Source organism: Phasianus colchicus, chromosome Z (genome assembly GCF_987193195.1).
Source record: "Phasianus colchicus chromosome Z, bPhaCol1.hap1.1, whole genome shotgun sequence".
Lineage (NCBI taxonomy): Eukaryota > Metazoa > Chordata > Aves > Galliformes > Phasianidae > Phasianus > Phasianus colchicus.
Window position 1 is genome coordinate 54444712 of NC_143476.1, and position 24707 is coordinate 54469418.

The 24707-nt window shown below is 36.2% G+C and overlaps 1 protein-coding gene across 7 annotated transcripts in view; it reads left to right on the forward strand.

The window, feature by feature from the left end:
- Positions 1-24707, forward strand: part of PRUNE2 (prune homolog 2 with BCH domain) — a 138406-nt gene that overhangs the window by 44039 nt on the left and 69660 nt on the right. For all 7 annotated transcript variants that reach the window (XM_090130806.1, XM_090130807.1, XM_090130808.1 and 4 more), the window contains one exon: positions 1696-1790. In XM_090130806.1, coding sequence (XP_089986932.1) covers positions 1696-1790 — 95 coding nt within the window. The remainder of the gene's footprint in view (positions 1-1695; positions 1791-24707) is intronic.

The window sequence follows — 24707 nt, forward strand, 5'->3', positions numbered from 1 at the left end:
CTGCTTCTAAGTTGTTAGCTAAGAGTGAGTACTGAACTACTAAGATACTTTTCTGTAAGATATATCAGGTAGTTACAGCAGACTTGCATCGTTTTTTTCACTGTTATCTGCCTGCTCATTTGCTGAATCCTCTCACCTGATTTCAGACATTCAGTCTAAAATGGTAGTTAAGGACAGAACTTGAGATACTTTTCCCATTCCTCTTTCTTTCATTGAGGTCACAGACTAAATTAGTTCAGGGCTATAAGTTTTTGGATAGTTTCCTGATGTTTATTACTGACATTAGTTAAGAAGCCTTTTTTTTTTTTTTTTGGATTAGTTTCATAGCTACTGTTTGCTAGGTATTATGAGGTACAGACATGCGTATGTCATAGCATTTATATTTATAAAGTGCGAATGAGTTTCTGAAGTCCTTTGAAGACACTGATTTCTGCTGAATGTTCTACCCTATATACCTGCTATTTCAGATTGTGTTAGGAAAAATTGGCAAAATAAAATAAAATTAAAAAAAGAAATCCTGATTTCATGCAGATATTATTAGTTGACTTGAATTAATGAATTCAGTTATTAATTCACTTATTTAAGGCACAGTGGTCTGTAGCTGGTCTGGACCAGTAAGTCTATAGGGTAAATACAAATATTTTTAAAAGGACAGACTCATAATATATGGCCATCAGATTGTCAGTAGATTGAATGCAGTACTTGGACTCTATACAGTAGTATAGTAATGCAGTACCTGGACTTTATACAGAAACAGTATCAAGAGGATTCATTTCTTTGGCTGTAAGTGGATATTTGGACCCCTCTGAAAAATCAGTCATGCAAACTCATTTTGGATATTAACTAGCAAAGCTTTTAAAGTCTGTGGACATTTTGTTTGCCACTTTACACTGGAGTAAGTGGCTCTTTGTTTTGTTTGTATAGCTACATGGCTACTTTGTATTTTGGATGGTATATTACATCTGTGTTTCTAGATATGACATATTTATTATGCAGCTCTTAAAGTCAAACATCTGTCATTGAAGAAACTTAGTCATGCAGATTTTAAATACATTATACTTAACTGTATCTGTGTGTCTTATGCTCTGAAGCAATTCCAGTTTTTCCTTTGTAGTTTTACTCTCTATTTTCTGCTGATAATGTGAGCTTCTGTTTTTATTGTACACATATATCCAGGAAGTAAATTTACTGTTTGATTAACATAAATCCATCGGTGATATCAATTTGTAAAGAAAACCGAAAAGATTGAATGGCTTTGTATATTACAGATACCATAAGATTCCACACACACTTTTCAGGGTATTATTCCAGAAGTATTTCCAGTGACATAAGGATGGTCTCTGTATTCTTTTATCAATAACTGAAATTCATTTAATAATTCATTTATAAATTATGTGAATCTTCACATAATTTCATTTCATTACAGGAGATTGAACTCTTCATCCTTTGTTGTTTCTGTGTTTTTATTGATTGTTGTTGTTGTTGTTTTTTTAATCTGTTCCTTTCTTAAAGAAATTACCTGGAAATGTTAAACATTTAATTATTAGAATTCATTTAATATTAATATTCTGATAGAGTGTCCTGAAGTACAGAAGTCACAGGATTAAGGTTCAAGCTGTGTTTTTAATTAATGTTGCTGTATCTGTTCAGCTATGAGTGTCTGGATGTATTGAAATTCTTTTTTTTCTGACACAGGCATAAGCATCGAGGAAGTTATGCTGAAAGATCTCAAGGAGATTTCAGATGGAGAAATCAAGATAGCAATTAGCACTGTGCACATGACACTAGAGGTAAGAGAAAGCCTAAGTAACACAGTTGGTAAATAGCCCTAATGCATAAGGAAAGAGATCTTTAACAAAGATTTTGAACCTCATATTTTTTTAAGATAATGTTCCTTGTATATGAGCAGAATTTTCACTAACTTTGAAAGAGCAGCTGTTTGTGATCTATCAATTTTTTGCTTCTGATTATTTCTTCCTATTAGTTAATTCCATGGTGTGTAAGACCACCATGGCACCAGCAAACTGCAGCCTTTGGGCAGTCTGAAGGTTTCTAGTCAAACTTCAGTAGAGTTTTGTCCTACTTTTCACTTATGCTGTGCTGTACAATTTATGTATCTGGTCTAGCATTTCCTCAGCTCTTTGAAAGGAGAGAGTATCCTTCTGTTCCTTACACCCTGAAACTGTGTGCTGAACTGTGTCCATTGCTACATGTATGGACTGACTATATATATCTAAATTTTGACAGATTTAAAAAAAAAAAAAAGACCTTGATAGCAAAGAAGTCCATAGAATTTTTGTCTTTTGGATGAAAACTGTACATTTTTCTTAACGATTGTCCCTTTTATAGCCTGAAAAGGCTGCTTGTGTTTTCTTTCTCAGCCAGTCTTAAACATTTTGCAGCTTCTTATAGAAAACTTCTGTGATATGTTTTGTGTAATTATGTCAAGATAATTGGTGTTATGGATGTCTCTACCTGAAGTAGATATAAGTATTACTGTATTTGGCTTGCAAAGGAAGGTGCTTCTATGGATGAAGAAGTTTTTGGTATAGTCTAGCTAATAATAATCCACAAATTTCTGCTTTTTTTTCTTCAGCTTCTATGGTACTTGTATCAATTCATCAAGAAACGAAATAGAATCTCGTAATTTCTTCACATCAAGCAGACTTTACCATGGTCAAAATCTTGACTGCTTTACTAACCATAATTTTGCTTATGAAAATTATGCTTAAGTTAGGAGTAAAGAGTGAGGGGGGGAAAAGGTATTGTAGAATAAAATTCTTTAATGAACTCTTCCTCTTTTTTTTTTTTAATCTTCCTTTTTTATTTTGTCAGTTTCAGTGAATGGCATGTAGACTGGGCTAGTAATTAGGAACTAGATTTAGCATTATAGTTTATTTTTATTTAAATTGTTTCATAGACTATGTAGAGTGCAGATCTTGTTATCCACACATCCAAGCTCCATCTTTACTGTTCAGAGTCATTATGACATGAAACTATTCCTTGTGGCAAATTGAATTTAGCAACAATAGGTTTTCACAGTCCTAAAAGCAGGCCAGTCTTCAGACCCTTCTCAGCAACTGTGTAACGTTTGATGCTAGCATAGTTTATTCAAGGAGTGGTATTATCTGGTGATCAAACAGTAGAAATTTCACAGTTTTCTTTCTGTGGATGCATCTAGTGGCTATTGGGGAAGAAAAGTAGATTCCGTTGTAGGTAAAAAGAGCAAAAGATCGGAGTTTGACTGAAGATGAATTATTCTAATCATAACTTTGGTATTATTATTACTTAACATTACTTAGCATTTTTGGCTATCTCCAGCTTTTGCTGTGAATATTATATTAAAGTGTTATTTTTTTCAGTGTAGTTACTACTTTTTTTTTTTTTTTTTCAGTTGTGACATTTATAAGTTCATACTTTGTTCTAAAAAGGATTGTTAATTTCATTGTCTGGTTTGCATTTTCTGCGTTACTGCAGTTTGCTCAAGCATTTTCTGAACTCTCTTATTTACAGTATTTGATAGTATGAGACTGTTTGTTTGTTTGTTTGTTTATTTATTTATTTATTTTAGCTGTTGAGGATGATATGGTCTCACTGTGGTAAAGTGGGCGGCTTGCAAAAACGTTCTGTGCTAATTACTTCACTTAGTATTGGAAACGTGATATTCATAAGGGAATTACAAACAAAACTGTCCGGTTCAGTGTTCCATTTAGATTTTGGTTGCTATCTGAGAGTTCTCAAATTTTAATGACTTTTGGCAATTACAATGCTGATTTTATATTCATCCTGAAAGTGCTCTGCAGACATTACCTGACTAAGGGAATGTGAAGCTCAGACTTGCTGCAGGTGGTGAATATGTGTATGTGATTTGTTTCTTTAGAAATTTCACAAGGTCAAATTATTTCCTAAATCAACAGATAAGTAAGAGTGTTTTTCATTAAAATGCTTTCTATCGACTCACTTATTTGCTTTGATTCAGTGTTTCATCGTATAGCTGATACTGCTAAAACTAAAGACAGTGTTTCTGTGGTTATATTGTAAACTGCTCAAAAGCATGCATCACCTGGTGTGATATCTGGATATGTATCATGAAAAAAGAAAGTGTTATAGCTCTGATTTCAGCCAACTTTCCATTATAGAGAAGGCAGTCAGAAATCAGTAAGTCTGATATCCTAACATGTGTGCTCAGTAGCACATCATCAGATAATTTTGTGGGCTTCTTATTTTGCAATATTTCTGGCAAGTTTACAGATTTTTGTTGGGAGTAAATTCTGAAAAAAAATACTCAATTCTTGGGAGGATGGAACTTTTTAGACAGATCTTGGCCTGGAGGTAAGTTTCTTTCACAGAATCCTAGAATCCTGGAATCATAGAATGGTTTGGGTTGGAGAGAACCTTTAAGATTATCTAGATCCAACCCCCTGCTATAGGCAAGTGGTACCTCCACTCAACCAGGTTGCCCCATCCAGCCTGGCCTTGAATGCCTTGAGAGTAGGGGCAACCTGTTCCTATTTCCCTTCTTTGCCACTGATTTCCTATGTTAGATCACAGAATCATAGAATGGCCTTGGTAGAAAAGGACCACAATGATCATCTTAGTTTCAACCCCCCTGCTATGTGCAGGGTCTGGGCAGTCACTAGACTAGGCTGCTCAGAGCCACATCTAGCCTGGCCTTGAATGCCTCTAGGAATGGGGCATCCACAATCTCCACAGTCTGTTCCAGTGTGTCACCACGCTCTGTGTAAAAAACTTCCTCCTAATATCTAACCTAAGCCTTCCCTGTCTCAATTTAAAACCATTCCCCCTTGTCCTATCACTATCCAGCCTCATAAACAGACGTTTCCCCCCCCTGTTTTATGCTTTCTTCAAGTAGATAGATAAATCATTTGTTTCCTCAGTTTCCCGTCTTTAGCTGAAAATGTTAATCTTTTCTTTCATGAGTGTGCCATGTGGCTAAATTAATTTAAGTCTGTGCTAGTTATGTTGCTGTAAACCCTGTTTCTATTACTTATGATACACATTTCGTATTACCTGTGACAATATTTTCTAGGCTCTGTATTTTATAGGGCAGGAAATGATAGTAACTAATAAGTAATCAAATGTAAGGTAATATAGTTATTGAGTGCTATCGCATAATAGTATTCACACATGTAGAACACTAAAGCCGACTCCTATTCTCAACAGCTTCTTTTGAAGAAAGATGTGAATGCAGAAACTAATAGTGCATTGCACTCAATGCTTTATGTGTATGTCAGTGCTGATGTTATTCAAAAGTGTGTGATTTAGATCCATTCACTATTGGTTTACTAGTTGTTAGCTGGATGATGTTTAAGTGTCCTGAGAAAGGAAAAGCTTTCAGGTGTTGCTGGAATAGGAAGTGGTAGCATGAAGGCAGGGAAGTGTTTAGATTTCAGTGAGAATTTGTGTGAAGCTTTGCATTTTTTTTGAGATAAGTACTTTTGGATCTTGTCTTTGAAGATTTGTGTAACATTAAAGTTTGTAAGTTGAAATCAGACTTCTGTCTCTAGTGACTGACTGCCAGAGTATGTGCTACCTGGGTTTTATATGCATGGTGGCATTTTTTTTTTTTTAAATGTAAGGGGGAAAAACAGCATCAAAGCCCGTATTACAGTTATTTTTGTTGCCCTTTATCACAAAGTTTCCCCAAGTCATAATAATGATTACTCATAGGATATTGTAGCAAAATTCAATGCATGCATTGTAGTTAATTTCTATTACATTATGTTATACCCTGAGAGTATGTTTTGCTTGTTCTCTGCTGGAATGCTCTTGGAAATGAGAAACATCTTCTCAATGTGACTTTCCGTGAAAGTAATTTTTTTCCTGAGAAATGAATGCTTACTTTTAAACTGAACTCTATTTTCTGCTTTTGTAAGTCTGCTACAGTGGACTAAAGTTCAGGTTTCATGCATGATCACTTTAGTTGAAATGGCTCCTGAAGTTCAAGCTAAATAACATGTTTGGTGGACTGAGTCCTTGATCTTCTGTTTCATGAAAATTTATTTTATCTCCTTGCAGAACTTGAAATAATTTTGGACAATAGAAAAATCAAATTCCTCCAGTGATAATTAAGGCAGTCCACTGATAGTAGGGCAAACAGTCTATTTGATACCACCTACTAATTCCAAACAAATTGAGGATAGTACCAAGAGTACTGGCTCTGCATCTAGTTTCCTCTTTGTGGCATTATGTTGTAGAGAAACTCAAAGTGACTGAGCAACCTATGAGAACATAGAATCATAGAATTACTCAGGCTGGAAGGAACCTCAAGGATCATCAAGTCCAACCGCAGCCTAAGCATGGTACCCTAACTCTAACAACCCTCTGCTAAATCATATCTCTGAGAAACACATCCAAATGGCTCTTAAACACATCCAGCGACGGTGACTCAACCACCTCCCTGGGGAGCCTAGTCCAATGTTTCCTATTCCACCCTTTCTGTAAAGAAGTGTTTCCAAATGTCCAACCTAAACTTACCTTGGCGCAACTTGAGGCCATTTCCCTTCATCTTGTCACCTGTCACCAGTGAGAAGAGACCTACCCTGCTCTCACTGTAAGCACCTTTCAGGTACTGGAAGAAAGTAACAAGGTCTCCCCTCAGCCTCCTCTTCCCCAGTCTAAACAGCCCCAGCTCCCTCAGCCGCTCCTCATAGGGCTGATTTTCCAAGCCCTTCACTAGCCTCGTTGCCCTTCTCTGGACCTGCTCCAGTACCTCCATGTCCTTTCTGTACTGAGGTGCCCAAAACTGAACACAGTACTCGAGGTGAGGCCTCACCAGTGCCGAGTACAGCGGCAGGATGACTTCCCTAGTCCTGCTCGCTACACCATTCCTGTTACAAGCCAGGATGCCATTGGCCTTCTTGGCCACCAGGGCACACTGCTGGCTCATGTTCAGCCGACTGTCCATCAGAGCACCAAGGTCAAGGAAATTTGGATGTTTGGAAGCACAGTGTATCTGCTCCCCAGCAGATAGATAGTCTGATCTCAGAGATTTTTACACTATTTTTTAATAGTAGTTTGACATGCAACTAAGCTGCTCGCTTGTTCTAGTTCGTATGTATATAGCAAAAAATTGTGAGTACACATAAGATGCACCAAGAAGGATCTTAGACTCAGCTGGTGCACATAAAACAAGTGATAGGTAGGCTATTACGTGTTGTTATGTGAATCTCCAACATGCTTGTTTGAAGGTTTGAACCTTTTTTGTCTGTCTGTAATGACTGGACCACAGTTACACATTTGGGAACTTTTTTTCTTATGGTATAAATATAAACATATTTTAAATGACATCAAATTGGCACATGAATTTGTTTTTAATGCTAAAAACAAAACAAGAAGAAAGCCCCAAGTAAACATGTTAACATTTAATCTTCCAGTAATGGAATTGGAAACAAAATTCTCAGTAACTTACAATAGCAATGCTGTGTAGAGATATTTTTCTGATGCCTGTTGTGAGAAGTTAGGGTATGTAAAATAAATGATGTATGGAGCTGTAGGAATGCGACTTTTGCAGACTACCTTATGTCTAAGGAACATTAAACATAGGGTTCTCGTTTAGCAAATAAATAACCATTCATTTCAATGGCTGCATAGTCTGGACTTTTGTGCATATTTTTGCAAAGATGAGAAGAGGCCATTAGGGATTTAATATAAAATAAATCGCCAAGGGGTCTTCTTGTAGTCCTAGTCTTTCTGCCACATGGTGTGTCACTAATGTGCATAAATGGGCTTAAATGAATTTGTTATCTGTATTACATTTGCAGTATGTATATATTTATATATTATTTTTTAATTGTGTTTAAAAATAAAACATTAAATACATCATTTCTGAGAGTTGAAAACATACCATTTGTAAATAAATCAACCTTAATTAAGGTCTTAAAATGTCAGTGTGTGAGATGTGCCTGTAGAAAAATGTATAACATATATAGCACACAAAACTCAAATATACTTCCATTTGCTTTTTTAGAAGCATTAGGAGGGTTAAGTTGTCCCCTTATAGGACTGTGTAATGCAGTCAGACATGCATTAATGTAAATACCACACTCATATTTAAATGTCAGAATGCAGTGTTCTGGAGGATGGTGGCTGTTATGTTGACGCCTCAGGTCAGACTAAGTACCTCAACTGCAGTGAGTATGATCCAAGGTGGGAGAGCTGAAGCAGACCTGCTGAATTCTCTGTTGCAGTTATTTTTTAATCTTCAAAGGTGTGAAAAGAAACTGGTAGGAGGAAGCTTAGATTAAGAGCTTCTTAACGTTGATTACAGTGATTACCAGGATTGCATGTAGTTTTAAATTAAGACCAGGTTATTTCCAGGAAATCATATGAGGATGATATGGGATTAAGTGCCCCTACTCACTAAGATATGTCCATGTGAAGTCATGGAAGATGTCAAGCAAGGCATATATTAGAGTCCCTTGTGACATGAAAAAGAAATGTGCCAAGACAATTTTATTTATCAGTGAGTCCAAATCATCCTATGTTTAAGCCTATGTTATTAAAGTCATATTTGAAAGATGTATTTGATAATTTCCTTCTATGCTGCTTTCATGACTCATGTAGTAAACCAGAAGCATCAGAAATTGTGTACTTGCAGTATCATCTCTTGTCTGAGGTATACAGTTCTGCATACAATACCAGTTCTGCAAAGTGTGTGTTGATTTTCAGTTTATTTCGGTGTCTAAAGAAATAGACTCCATCTGTTAAATTTTATCTGACATTTATTCTGAATTTGGTCTCTGCTTTTGTTTTGCTCAATCTTGGTTCAAAAGTTAATAAACAAAGTAAAATAGCTGCTAGAATGATTAAATGAATAAAGATGCACATTAGCTTAATATACTAACATTTACCATGAAAATGTGCTTGTATTTACAAGCGTATTATTCAAGAAGATAAACTGTATTTTCTTTTGTATTGTTTATGACATGTATTTGTCTACATAAGATCTTTATTATACATGTTAAATATCTTCATGAAATATGGCTTTGTAACATACATATCTCTCAGATAAATAAAGCAATATCTATAGTATCATTATTGAACTGCATTCCTGACTTCTACAAAGCTGACTAATTCATCATTTATATACTCTCCTAGTTCTTGTCAGTAGCATTTCAGCTCAGCTGTTCATGGGGCATAGACATTGACAGCGGGAGGTGCTGTTTTGAGAAATGTTCAGCATAAAAATAGTTTTTTGTGTGAAATACATTATACTTTTACTTATGTTAATGTAAAACATAACTTGAACACTTAATACTTTAAGATCTGGCCATAATGCATGAAAATAAGGAAACATAAAATGAATAACAGCAATATAAATATTACAGAAAAGTTAAATTTGCTTTTTTGCTATTTAGCTTTTTTTTTTTTTCTTTGCCTATTGCATGGGAAACAACTTAGTGTAGAGTAGTAAACTGTTGATCCAAGATTACAAAATAATTCAAGCTATAAGTAAAATAATATGTTTTGTGTTTGCTGGTGTTCGTGTTACTGCATAAGACCGCAGTAATATCCACACGAAATGACAGATAGATATAGAAGAAGCAAATATCTTTCTTGATGACTGCTTTTCTATTTTTCATTATGAAATTTAGAAAAACATACACACACCTGTAAAATAATGTAATTTTTATTTAGAATGGTGGAACTTTGTGCAGAAAAGTAAAACAAAAAAGTCTGCTTGTCTTGAAATACTCATTTTGTCCAATCTGTTTGGCAGATAGTGTACATAAACAATTTTTGAACTGGAATTTAAGTGAATGCTTATCAATGGTAAACAATATGATAGCCCATGTTATTAGTATACACCAATGAATTTTATACCTTCTGCTACATATTAGGAGCTCAGTCCTGCAACGCTTAGTCATTTTAAAATGTAGTAATATTTTGGAATTTTGTATTAATTACATTGATTAGAAGTACTCTGCGAATTCTTGTGTTTTGTTTTTCCCTGCTTTTTGTGCTCTCGTAACAGGGAAGATCCTTCTTACAACTGCATGTAACTGGGTATGCTGTGAGCTTGCTTGAAGTCAAATGCTGTGTTTGACAAAATTTTAGGGTGCTAATTTATGAAACACTTATAATATCTTTCATCTAATTTTCTAAATATAGTTGGAACTTACTGATTATCATTATAAGAGTTGGAAGTATTTGAAGTCTTAGAGAGCTTTTGTTCTCTAAAGTATCTGCTTAATTTTTATTTTTATTAGTTTCTTAAGGACTGGGTCTCAGTAAATTGATTCCTGTTATTTTCTTCATATTTGTGCTCGTGGTTATACAAATAAAACATGCTTTCACTGACAACTTATATGTGGAGAGATTTTCCTTTCTCCGGCTTGCATTATTCTTGTGGTTTTTTTTTTTTTTTTTTTTTTTTTTTTTTTTTTTTTTACAAAGTCACAAACTTCTCATTACTGTTCAGGTCAAAAAAAAAAACAAAACCAAAAACAACAACAAAAAAAAACCCACAAAAACAACTGAATACTTTCTGCTGCTTTAATCTTGCCACTCTCAATGAATTAGAATTTCTCGTGTGTATCTGACAGCTGTTTTCCAGGATTCTTACAGTCTCCATTCTATCTGAACACAATATTTATGCTGATGTAAAATAAGATGTTTACTGAGGTCAACATGTTTACACTAATTGAAAATTCTGGCAGTTGATAAACTATCATGCCAGATTGTTTATATTGTACGCTATTTGCATTGTAGAGATGGACCATTTAGGTATATATACAACTCCTTTGCGATTGGGAGAATGTTATCTTCAGTCTCCAAAAAGGAAATAATGAATATGAATATGAGATACCTGCTTCTTTCACTCAAGTCTAGGAGGACTGTGTAGTTGGTAGCAGAATACAAAACAATATGTCAGAATTCTGTTTTCCTTGTAGGATAATGTTTCTTCTTTTGCATGAACAATTAATTATTGTTTTCTCCCTTTGTCAATGGAAGTTTATACTTGATATTTATTTACTCCCAATTTGGGTTGTTAGAATCATAGAACTGTGAAATCATTGAGGCTGGAGAAGACTTCTAAGACTTCATGTAGTCGAAACATCAAACCATCTCCACCATGGCCAGTAAACCATGTCCCTAAATGCCGTATCTACCCTTTTTCTTGGAAACCTCTGGGAGTGATGACTCCACCTGTGCAATGTGTTCCAATGCTTGACCACTCTTTCAGATAATATTTTTGTTTGTAATATCCATCTTGAACCTCTCCTGGTGCAGCTTTAGGCCATTACCTCATCCACTATATGCATCACTTGGTGATAGAAGGAAAAGGGTTTGGTCAAGCAGGACCTGCCTTTCATGAACCCGTGCTTTCTAGAACTGTTCTCCTAGTTGTTCTGAACATACTGTTTGATTTCCCCAATACCAAAGTCAGATGGAGAGTTCTGTACTTCCCTGGATATTCCTTCCACCCCTTCCTGTAGAGAGGAACATTGGCAAATCTCCAGTCACCTGGGACCTCCCTTGGTTTACCGGGACTGTTGATAAATGATGGAAGAGCACTTAGAGAGTACTTCAGCTCACTCCCTCAGCACCATGGTGTGGATGACTTGTGATAGTTCATGTAAGTAGCAAGTCATTTCCTTTTGAATTACGGGGTGTTTATTCTGGTTCTGATCCCTGTCTTCCAACTCAGAGGGCTGGTCTTACTTTTAAAGGCAGAAGCAGAAAAGGCATTGAGGCCATTTCCTCGCCCTCACTGTTAATGTTCCCTGCCGCATCTAATAAAGGATGAAGATTCTGCTTGGCCCTCCTTTTATCGTTAATGCATTTTTCCTAGACCCCTTTTGCCCTTTAGGGCTGTCTCAGAAGAGACTCTTCCAACCTCTATTCTAAAGAGTGCAAAGTCTGCCCTCTGAAAGTTCAAAGTAGCAGTTTTGCCAGTCTCCTGATTTCAGAAGGAATTGAGAACATTATCATTTTGTGGTTACTCTGTTCCAAAGACTGTTTCTGTCATTCATATCTCCTAACAGTCCTTCTCTGTAAATAGCAGGTCTAGGGAGGCACCTGTTACGTTAGACTTTCTTGCCTCTGCTGTGTTATATTTCTAGCAAATGTCTAGTAAGTTCTTAAAAAAAAAAAAACAAAAAAACAAAAACCAAACAAAAGTAACCACAGCCTTTCAAATATAGAAGTGTAAGCATTCCACTGGGAATCTTCTTTACTTCTTTACCAGAGAGATCTGGTCAGTATTCTGGGCCTGGACTCCACCCCTCAGAATTCAGAGCTGTAGAATGCCTTGGGCAACGTTTCCCAAGGCCCTGTCCAACCTGGACTAGAGGAGCTGCAAAGATGGGTATTCATGTCTTCTCTTGGCAACCCTCTGAGAAAAGAATTTCTCAGTTCTAATCTAGATCTCCTTTGTTTTAGTTTAAAATCATTTAAAACCATTTAAAACCATTCCCCTTGTCCCATCACTACTATCAGACCATATGAAAAATAACTTTCCCTCCCATTTCTAAGTGCCCTTCGTGTTCTGGAAGGCCACAGTGCGCATTTCTCTACTTACAGCTGAACAATCCCAGCTTCCTCAGTCTTTCTTCACAGAAGTGATACACCACCCCTCTAATCTTCATGGCCTCCTCTGGACTAGCTTCAACAACTCCATGTATTTCTTGTGCTGGGAGTGCGGTACTCCAGATGGTTCCTCATGAGGGGGCAGAGCAAAGGGACAATCACCTCCTTTGCCCTTCTGTCCACCCCTCTTCATGCAACGCAGGGTACAGTTGGCCTTCTGGAATGAGTTTGCTGGTTCATATCAAGCTTTCATCAAATATAAAATTGGTATATTTTTATTTAGATTTCCTGGATACCAGGCTGATTGTTTCTCCAAATGTTTGCTACAGGCTACAAAAGAAAAAGGTTGAATAGGTTTTTTGGTTTTTTTTTAACCTGAAATTAGGAACTGTTGGTAGATCAGCTTGCATCTACAGTAGCTGTGGATTGTTTTGTCCAGAGAAATGCTGAGGGAAGAGATAGAATAAATAGTCTTTATGCTAATATGTATTTTGTTCCATGAACTCCTATGCTTTAAAATCAAAAATATTGAGTGAGTACTGTATGCTGTATTTTGAATGATTTCATCAATTATTGAATAATATTCTACTGAAAATATGTTGGGTTTTTTTGTCCTGATAAGTTTGTTGACTCTTCTTCTGTATATAAATAGCACTTAACGGGTTGTTTCTTAGCATTTGCTATTACACAAGACTTTCTAAATAAAGGAACTAAAAATAATTTAGAAACAAAAAAGTGATTTTCCTTTCACATTTCTCAGTTGAGTATTTGCCATATGGGTTGCTCAGCATCACACTCTCAGCAAGTCTAATTTATGGTAAACACACAGTGAGTGAACAGAAAAAAAAAAGGCAATGAAAATATTAATATTCTCCCCACACCCCATTTTTTTTATAAACTGAGCTGAAAGATATTCAGATTCAGCCCATCTACTTGTGGCATTCAGTTGTGTATATATTTATTTGCCCCTCAGCTGGGACTTAGCAAAGACTGCAGTGCTGAGTGTCTCACCACGAGGCTGCCTTGCTGGAGCAATGTGTGAATTACACCCTAGACCAGCTGGCATGCTGCCAGAGCCCCAGGCCAGGCTCTCTCCATGACGGGCAGTTGGTGAAAGCATGGCTTCTCTCTTGGTAGCATGGGGAGCCTTAGCTTTTCACTGAGCCACCACAGGAGGATCACCAGCTGAGTGAATGTGTTGATGCTCTGATTCAGTGCTAGGAACACACTAAGATGGCGATACAAAATAAATATTGGCATGGATTTTTTCTTGAGACTTAAAATCATGGAAATCCTCAGCATCAATATTCTGAAAATCTTCCATCTTCCAGGGCTTCCTCTTGCTGTTGCCTAACTACTTTCTTTCTCTCTGTGAGTTACCTTCTCCTTTTAGTGACTCTGATGCCATAACTGTCCTTCAAGGACTCTTTAGAACACTGTCAGCACCAGTCCAAGTGTTTCTGTGTGGACAATCACTGGAGAAAAGCATGAAGGATTGAGCATGCACCAGCAACCCTAGTGAGCCTTCTTTCATTAATGCTTCCATCTATGACACTGGGATGGGATATTAAAAATAAGAAAAATTACATTTGTTTTCTAGTTAGGAACAAGTATATTTTACAGTTGTTGAAACAAAAAATCTGTTACATAAACAGATTCAAACTGCAGGATAAGGAAATTGCTGCCATTACACAATTGATGTTGTAATTACTAATAAGAAATAGATAAAAAGGAAAATTATTTAGTAAAAGCCTTGGTTGAGGTCCTCTCCTGTGCTTTATGATACATACAATAGGCTTCAGTAATGCACATTCTTTCCTTTCTTTTTGGATGTTTTCTTTTTCAGCAAGGAGCCTGCACAATCCCATTACAGATCTGAGGACTCAGCCAAATAATTAAAAACTGTGCATGTGTCAGATATAGAGGAAAATGCAACAATCTTTCTTTGAAGAATCATATGATTTCCATTAGACAACATTTTTTCAAAGTTGTCAAGTGTTGCTTTACTTGCAACAACTGCAGGTATTGTTTCAAGTAAATATGAGGCTTTTCTTTGGATCCTGCTAAATGTTTGTCTCAGAGTGATCTCCCCAGGTTGGCAGTGAGATCCATGGGTTTCATGATGAACTTTTATATTGGTTCTCGTACTAGTGTTGGATTTCTTCTTGTTCCATCTTTTGATCAGGAGTTAATTGAAATAGCCAGTTTTGTTTTCTGTTTATTCTTGGGTGCTTTTATACTTCTTTAGGATGCTGCATCTTGTTGATCTTCATGAAATAATCTATAAATTCTTGTAGGTGAATAAATAGAAAATACTGGTTGTTTTATGGTCTCGTATGAATTCTTCCTTTATTTATATCATTATCCTAATTGTTTACAATGTTCCAGTCAGTTACACTTATACAGATCCTCTGAGGTAATGGAATTGTGTTTTTAGTATAAACAAATATTTACTCAGAAGTCAAACCTCAGCCTCACTTCCTCATAGTACTAATAGTGTAGACTCATAGTACTAATAGTGTAACAGTAAAATCCAAAAGATTTTCAAAATGCTCTGGTTGAGTAGAACCATGAAAGTACTCATTTTATTCATTTTTATTGATGCATTAAAATTTCCATGACTATTAGCCAGTTGAAGTCAGGTGCCACTGGTGACTACTTGGGATCTGTACTCATAGTGCTATGATTATTTAAAAAAATGTCAATTTATAGGATCTTTTGACAACTGGAAGTAGTTGGAAGGTTGAAGTAAACCAGGCAGTGAGGAGTCCTCTGTGTATTGTACCCTCGCCTTTCCAAAGTCATATTCTGAACACAATTAAAGTGGCATTTAATCTGGTTGTATTTTTGATCCATTAGTAAGGAGTCATAAAACAAGCATATTTTCAGATATTGTACATAGGCAGTGATGTATCTGTGCTTGATGTCATTGTTCTTCACAAAAATCTGATAATAATGTTATCTGTTAACACACAAACTAAGTTTGACTCCACAGAAACAGCCGCAAGTGGATAACCACTTATGCTTAAATCTGCTAGGAATGCACTATTTGACGTGTATAGATAGAAGTTTTTGTGATTAGGAGTTCTTTTATGCACTATTTTTGGATTGAGTCTCAGCCGGTGTGCTTGTAGAAATAGTAGTCCTCACAATATTGTGAAATTTGATTTTTTTTTAACCTTTAAGAAAAAATCTATAATATATTGAAACATTTCAGAAAAAAAAAAAGTACATACATTTCTGTTCTTCATGTAATTCAAGGGGGTTCTGATGTTCTGCCTTTTCTCGTGTTTTATGTAAAGTAAATGAGAAGGTTGTGTCTAGTCCAATCTAGCAGGGAGCTGAAACAGTCCTCTGTGACATCTAGATTATCAGTGAAGAATGATAAATGATTATTTATTGAGTAGATATTGCACATAATTTGAAAGAGGATTGTCTGTAATTTGGCAGGATGGTCATGTTGACAGCAATGTATACTCATATGTAACTTTTAATTTGCAAGATGCAAGGGAAAGATATAAGCACTTCCTAAGATAGGCTGGGTATTTCATGCCTGCAACTCCATTCTAGTTTTCTGATTATTATTGTTGTATTGTAGTGTTTTATGCATAGAGTCAAGTGCCTGCAGTAGAAGGAGGTGGTAGTAGCAACTGAAGGAAAGCTTTTAGCCATTGTATGTCTGATCAGAAAGGTGAATATAGGAGTTAAAGAAGAGGTATGCAATCATGACAGGAGAGGGTTAATTTGCACAGAACAGTATACAGTATGAAAGGTATAGAGTACAAGTCAACTTAATGCTAGGACTATCACAGAGATTAGATGACTAATGAAACTGTTTCCTTGCATCCTATCCCTGATCACCTGAGAGTAGCCAAGGCTCTTCTTGCTGAAGCCTCTTTTCAGGCAACTGTGGAGAGTGATGAGGTCTCCTTCTCTCCAGACTAGGAGGAACATGGATGTTATGAGAAGTGTAGGGCTGGCTCTGCCTATCTGCTGTGTAATACAAGTTTTTTTTGCTACATGAAAAATGAATTAGGCTCACTTGATTTTGTCTTTAATTACCCATTTTCTTTTATTCTAAGGCAATTTATTGCTCATTTCTATCTGCAAGAGTGCATATCTAGATTTCTGATTTGGGTCTTTCTTGAGAAATAACTTTCTAACTTCCTGAAATTCAGGATTGTTCTGAGAGCACTTTGCCAAAAGTTTTTCTTTTTCTTTTTTCTTCAAAGCTAGAATTTCTCCTACAGTCATAACTGTATCAGCTAGGAGAGTCATGGTGTTCTAAAGTTTGACTAACATAATTATTCCAGCACAAGTGCTAAAACTGGCTCAATTACAGTTGGCAGCAATATTTGTTTCCAGAACAGTTTATCCTGTGTATCATTTGACTTTTTCTGTGCAAGAAAACTATTGACAGTGCAGATTTCAGAGCTAGAAGAACCATTTGTGATTAAGGTTGAAACAAAGGAGCTTTCAGAAACAACATAAAATAAAATTCTCTTAGAAATAAGATACAGTCCAATGCCACTGAGGGAAGATATAGTTTTAAGCTAATGAGTAGCATTGCTGCTGTACTATGGGTATAGCCCCCTTGATGGTACCTACAGTCACATGTCAGACAAAACAAAATGAAGATGATACAATGTGTGAAATTAACTATGTAATTCCACATAACAAAGAAAACTAGAGTAAAAAATCTCATATAGATACAGGTGACATTTCATATTAGATCTTCTTTGAGAGTGATTCATAGACATAAAAGCTGCAGCTCTCAGATGATGTTGTCTTGATGGGAAAATGCAGAGTTTATTGTAAAATAGCTTACTTTGGGTCAAGAAATAGGAGCTTCGTTTTCCAGGAAAAAAAAAAAATTTATATATTGCATTAGTTTTGGGGCATCTGTATAGTATCTTTGTGTGTGTGTGTGTGTGTGTGTATGTGTGTGTGGTAGATCTAAATATATCCCACTGGTAAAGCTTTAAAAAAAAAACAGATCTGTTGACCTCGTGAAAAAGTTAGTTATTTGGAATGTTAAATGCAATTATATTGACATATGGTGATAATGTGATAAAGCGTAAGGGTTAAAGGTTGAAGGAACCATGGCTTGGCAATTAGCAATGTAAATGAAACATTCATTATCCAGCATGCTGAGAAGTTGATGAACTGTACAATAAATCTGAGCCCAAGTCACTACTGAGATAACTCATTTCAGACATAACAGCTTTTATTAGGATTCTGGACATTGTTTTGCATTTTCTGATGAAATATCTTGTTATATGGAAATATCTTATCCATTAATTTATGTGAAATATGTCAATAGTAAAGATTCATAAAGCCCTAGGCCATTCTCCAAACAAAATAAGAACCAGAATAAAGATGAAAAACATACTGTGAGATGTTGAAACTTATCCTATTTGGAAAGATATTTGATTAAAGGATACTTTATATTTCTGCAGTGCATTGGTATTGGTCTTTCTTCAATATATATTGTGTCCAGTCACTTATATTAACTTCTTTTTAAGAAAAAGTTAATGCTAGCAATGCTAGATTACCTTCTATTTATCAGGTGAACAGTTTAGTATTGAGGAAGAAGTCCCCAATTTTTTTCAACAAAAATAAGTAATGAGAAGTTAGGAGAAACAAACAAACAAAAATCAGAGTTAGTTTTCCAGTGAGACAAAAGAATGCAATATTCAAGAAAACAGTGGAAAGACTTTGTTTTGTGTTCAAAACTGTTAAAAATAGTTCTTCCTTTGGAATGGTGCCATGCCATAGCAGGTAGAGTAATGTATTTTCTGCTTCAACTTTTCGTTCATTCACTGTTGTTAAAAAATTTGCATTATACACAGATACGCTGTGGAATAGACAGATGTCTTACTATTGAGACAAAACATTTGAGTGGCTACGTATTAGTAACATATAAACTCTGAAGACATGCCATGTTTTATTTAGTTTTCATGCTAGTTTCTGTGAAATTTAACTTTTGTTACTCTTAACTCTTGGATTGTTAGGAATCCTGAAAGATCACATGATGATTTATGTATTGTGACCTAAAAAATTAGTACTCACTTAATCTCCCCATCTTGGAATAGCTGATACTAATAATTCCTGCTTCAAAAACTTAAGGAACAATGTTCATAGGCATGAGGTCACCATGTAAGATACAGATATCCATCTGGAAATGGGAAAAATACTGGTCTTGAATCAACATTATTTTCTTATTTTTTTTTCTGGTTGAGCCACTTGAAATTATAATCACTTACTCTCAAAGGAGATTAACTCATACACGAGTAAGTAGTCTCTTTCCATTATGATGCTAGAGTGTTGCTAATAAGTAGTAAGAAGTACTCTTGAGGTGATTTTGTTTATCTTTTGATGCCAGCTGGTTTCTAAATCCATTGTGGATTTTAGTCTGGATCGATTGGTGTGTTTATTTCAGGTCCAATTCATATATAATAGGTAGGGTAGAAACAGAAATGACTTGTATTTTACACAGTCGTATTTAAACTGTGCTATCTGTTAGCTTCCCTTTTGTCAGTTGCAAGGCACAAGGTGACTCAGGAAATAAAATACTTAGACTATGACGAGACTGCTTAGATCCTAGAGTAGGTGTCTTTGCAAAAAAAGTATATATATATTTTTTTACCTTTTTAGTACTTTTTCAAGTATGGCAACTTCTGCTAATAGTTATTGTCTGTGGAATGGAAGTGAAAAAACAGAATAAACTAAATGTTAGTGGTAGTGTTTGTAAGGTGCTGAAGGGATCATGTGTGTACAACTTCATGAATGCTGAGGCATTCAATGAAAATGAAGATTCTTCTTTTAATAAGTTTCCTGATTACTAGAAATATATAAGTGCTTGTTGGATCTCAGAGATTAGTATTCATAGAAGTAGAATGTGAATTTACAGAGACTGACTGTAGATTAGGCTCACTATAAGCCAATTCTCTGTGAAAGCATTTATAAAACAGGTGAAAGATGTCTTTTATAAGGTGACTTCCTAACACTGCTTGCAAACATACCCATTTAACTGTTTTCTTTTTTTGTTTGTTTTTTGTTTTTTTTTATTTTTATTTTTATCTTTCTTACTACATACTAACTTCTCTGTCTAGGCAAACCATCTGGAAATGACAGTCTTGGCTGGGAATTTTAAATGTAGCTTTCTGCTGTGGAAAATTGGAGCCATCTACTGTCCTAAGAAAACATTATTTAAAGTGTAGCATATGATTGTTTTTTGGTTTGTTCTGTATCCCAAGTAATTCTTCAATGTTTGTTGTTAGTAGGATACTTGTTAATGTGGCTGCAGAATTATTTAGGTCTAGGTGTTTCTCAAAAAATATTATTAATTTTATTACATATGCTGAAAAACATTTATACGGATTTAAGCATTAACTGTTACTTTCAGATTTGTACTAAATAGCCAATGTGAGAATGAGGAAGAAGGCTAGCTAGTCAAGCAGCCATCTTAAAAGGAGTGCAAAGTCTAAAAAACTCATTCAATAAAATGGACATCTTTTTTTCTGTTCAGATCATAGTTACCTTCCAATTCTTGTTATGTTTTCCCTCTCTCCAGCTCTCTCACTCTGTTTTGTTTATTTATTTATTTAAAGTATTGCAGGTAGTAAAGTACAGTCCTATCTGAACATGACTTGGTGGGAAAAGGGTCTTAGTTTCCTCTTTCTTCCTGGTTTCAGGTTGTCATTCAACTTAGATGTTGAATTTAAACACTGAAACATATTTGGCCATACAAAAAACAAAAAACAAAACAAAACACACACACAAACAAAACAAAACAAAAACAACTCAAACCACCAGTAATAAACAATGGAAAAATTTATTTATGTAAAAATAAATGTGTTTATTTTTATATCTGGCAGCTTCTCAAGCTTGGAACAATTTTTGAAGCCTGTCAGGATCTTTTTCCCCCAACACGTTTTCACCATTTCTGCACGCCAGATTATGCCACTACCTGCTGGCCAGTTTCCACAGCTATGCCTTCTTGTCTTTTTTCAAAACCTTAAACAGGTGTAACTAGATGGAACTAAACAAATAATCATACGTCATCTTGAGACAAAAAATAGGCTATAATCCAGGCAGCTATTCCTCAGTTGCAACGAGCTGTTCATGAACAGGAAGAAGACAGAAAATATGTGTAAAGCTTGTTTGCTGTTAAAAGTGGAAAAATGCACACTAATTTGCATAACTTGTAAGGTTCCCTGTCACTTTCATTACTATGGTAGTTGGTCATGTCTTATGCATGTATACAAACACATCCAAGGCGAATAAGGCAGCATTTATGTGTAGGTTGAACCAAATGATTATAAATGAATTGAGGGATGTCTCCTGGGATTGGACATAAAGGTCTTGTAAACTGAAAATTTTATAAACAAACAGCTGTTGGGAAAATACCATTATGCTGTAATAGCTGCTATTAAAATCCATTAGCAATCTTGATGGCCTGTTTGAATTTGATGCATCATTTGCTCTGACAGTGTTTCTTTTCTAAAGATTTTTGTAAAATATATGTAATTATGAAATACTGTGATAATAGACTAGGAGATTAACACTGATTACATATTATACTTCCATGTGCCAATCAAGCTTTGAAGAATACATTGTGTCCATCAGCTTAAACGTCAGTAGACTAATAGAAACACACTAACCTGAAAAGTTGCAAAGCTGCACTGTGGGATTAAAACAGATCTTCGCAGAAATGAGATGTTTCCAGATTAAAACTTTTTTTTTTTTTTTTTTTTTTTGCTAAAACCAAAACACCAAAAGAACAACCAAACATATTTAGTTATTTAGTTATTACCAAGAGTTTTTGCTTTCTCCTAATTGATGCCAACCTGTCATTCTTCCCCTGATCACAGATCCAGACATGGTACTGGTTGTCATAGGTGTAAGACATGGCCTGTAGGTTGTGCTGCCACTAAAACCAATCAGGCTTCTAATGACATTTTGAAAAGTCCTTATGTTAAGAACTATCTAAAAAGTCTCCTCTTCCATGAATAATTCAATTGTCAGTACTGTATGTAAGCTGCCCCTTCAGAAGCAGACATGAAAACAATATGAAATGTATGTCTCTATCTCTGTGCATGGACAGAAACAGATGTAGTTTGGCCATGGATGCTGCAAGGGCACCATCTGCTGGATGAACAAGAATAAAAGACTAAAGCTTGGTTGTGTGGTATTTCAAGTTTCTTTTGATCAAGAGTTCTTGTCTGCTCTTTTTTTTTTTTTAAATGCTCATACTCTGATGGCATAGTGCTTGATGTTGTATATACTCTATTTCCTGTCTCTTTTTCTGTCTTCTTCTTCTTCTTTTTTTTTTTTTTTTTTTTTTTTTCTAATGTTTTGCTGTATGAACATGGCATAGAATCATAGAACCATAGAATAGTTTGGGTGGGAAGGGAGCTTTAGCATCAGCTAGTTCCAGCCCCCCTGCTCTAGGCAGCGATACCTCCCACTCAAACCAGTTGCTCAAAGCCCCATCTAGCCCGGACTTTGATGCCTCCAGGGTAGGGGCAACTGCAAACTCTTTGGACAACCTGTTTCAGTGTTTCACCACTGTCACAATAAAGAATTTCTTCCTAATATCTGGTTTCAACCTACCTTCTGCCAGTTTAAAACCATTTTACCTCATTTTGTTGGTACATGTCCTTATAAAAAGTCAGCTTTTCTGTAGGCTCCCTTCAGGTACTTGCTTGTCACTAAAATGTCTCCCAGGAGCCTTCTTTTTACCAGGCTAAAGAGCTCCAAATCTCTTAGCCTGTCTCTTAGGGGAGGTGCTCCAGCTCTCTGATCATCTTTGTGACTGTCCTTTGAACTAGCTCCCACAGCTCCATGTTCTTCTTGTGTTGGTAGACCCAGAAATGGACTCAATACTCCAGGTGGGGTCTCATGAGAGCAGAGTAGAGGAGCACCTCCCTTGACCTGCTGATCTCTGTTCTCTTAATGCAGCCTAGGATATGATTAGCCTTCTGGGCTACAAGTGCACATTCCTGGCTCCTGTTGAGTCTTTTGTCAACCAGCGCCTCCAAATCAGTCTCCTCAGGCCTCCTCTCAAGCCATTCACCAGCCCAATTTGTGTATGTGTTTGGGATTGCCCCAACTCCAGTGGAGATCCTTGCCCTTGGCCTTGTCGAACTTCATTTGGTTGAGAGGTGGCATGGGCACACCTCTCAAGCCTGTCTAGGTCCCTCTGGATGGCATTCCTTCCTTGAAGAATGTCAACCGCACTACTCAGGTTGGAGTAATCTGTAAACTAGCTGAGAGTGCACTCAATCCCACTGTCCATGTCACCTACAAAGATGTTAAATAACACCAATCCACCGATCCAAGCACTGACCCTTAGGAATGCCACTTGTAACCAGTCTCCACTTGGGCACTGAGCCGTTGACCACAACTCTGTGGTTGTAACCATCCAGCCAGTTCCCTGTCCAGTGAGTGGTCCATCCATCAAATCTGTTTTTCTTCAATTTGGTGACCAAGATGTCATGTGAAACAGTGTCAGATGCTTTGCACAAATCCAAGTAGATGACTTCAGTTGCTCTTCCTTTATCTACTGATTTTGCAGCCTCATCATAAATGGCTGTCAAGTTTGCCAGGCATGACTTGCACTTGGTGAAGCCATATTGGTTTCCACCAATCTCCTCATCTTTGTTTTCCACGTCCCTTAATAGGACCTTCAGGAGTATCTGCTCATAAAGAACAAGTAGTTTATTAGAATTACTATTCTGATATGAAAATATGTGATGATTTTATGGAGATCCTCTTTTCTTCTCTCTCTTTACTCCTGTTCCCTGTCACTTTGTTATATCTTCTTTCTCCTATCTGATACCTGCTTTTTTACTAAGAGGACTGTCAAAAGTTGCTATGTCTTTTTGCTATTTCCTCTCATCACTCTTCCTTTTCTTCCTGATAGAAGTACTGTTGTGAAGATAAACCTCACAATGTAAGAAAGAACACTACTCTGCTGAAGTACAGAGCATGCAGCAAAGCCAAGGTCAATTCCTTTTGCAAGAGAGAAATACAGAAGAGTGAGCACTTTGTAGTATAAAAGAAGTTGGTGCCTTTCTGTCCCAGCTCTGGAACATTCTGTCTTATTTTCATTTGCAGATAAAGCATTTAATTTCTATTTATTTATTTATTTTTGTTAAGTGTCTCCTCATTGTAAGAACTGTAATCTTGATACCCCTGCTGTTTCTGTTGTCTTTCCAGAGTCACAAGAGGCTAAAACTATTGTGATATAGTATCATTTAGCATACAAGTTGTTGAAAAATCTTTTACTACTTACCAGCTACTGTGTGTTTTTTTTATAATATACGATGGCTACTTTTAAAGTAATGCCTCTTGTTTTATTGTGCTGCCCCACCAAGTCAGAGGCATATGCTGGTGGTATGGCAGTAGAGGTCAAACCTTCCCACCAGTATTCTGTTAGATTTTATTTCTGTGCAACAGATGGCAGCAGAAGGGGAGTCTGACAAAATGGTATCTGATACAGAAGTGGATCTGAAGCAAAGGTGTGTCACTGAATTCCTCCATCTGGAAAAACAGCTCATGTTGACATTCATTAATGCTTGCTGAGCAATTATAGAAACCAAACAGTGAGGTGGTGGGTGGTGCACTTCAGCTGAGGTGATAGTGATGTGAAAGACAAGCCATGTTCCAGGCAGTCATGTACAGCTGTCACATCATGATATGAAGAGCATCTTGATCTGCTCACTCATGCAAAATTGCAGATTCCAACCAGGGAACTGTGTTTGGTGCTTAATATTGGCCTCAATGTGTTGGAAATTATGGTTTGGAAAATGTCTTGGAATATCACAAAGTTTGTGCCTGTTGGGTCCCTCGAAGACTCACACAGGAACAGAAAGAACACTGAATGCAAGTTCACAAAGACTTATTGAACCAATATGAGGTTGAAGTTGAGTTTCCTGAATTGTGCCATTACTGGTGATGATAACGTCACCACTGTGAGTAAAAATGGAGGTCTTTGGAGTGGTGACATGAGAATTCTCCATCAAAGAAGATGTGGTTCTCAGTGGGTAAAGTAATGCACTGTCTTTTGGGCTAGGAAAGGAGTGTTCATATTTGATTTCCTGGAATCCAAACAAACCATCAGCTCTGGCATATGCATTTATGAC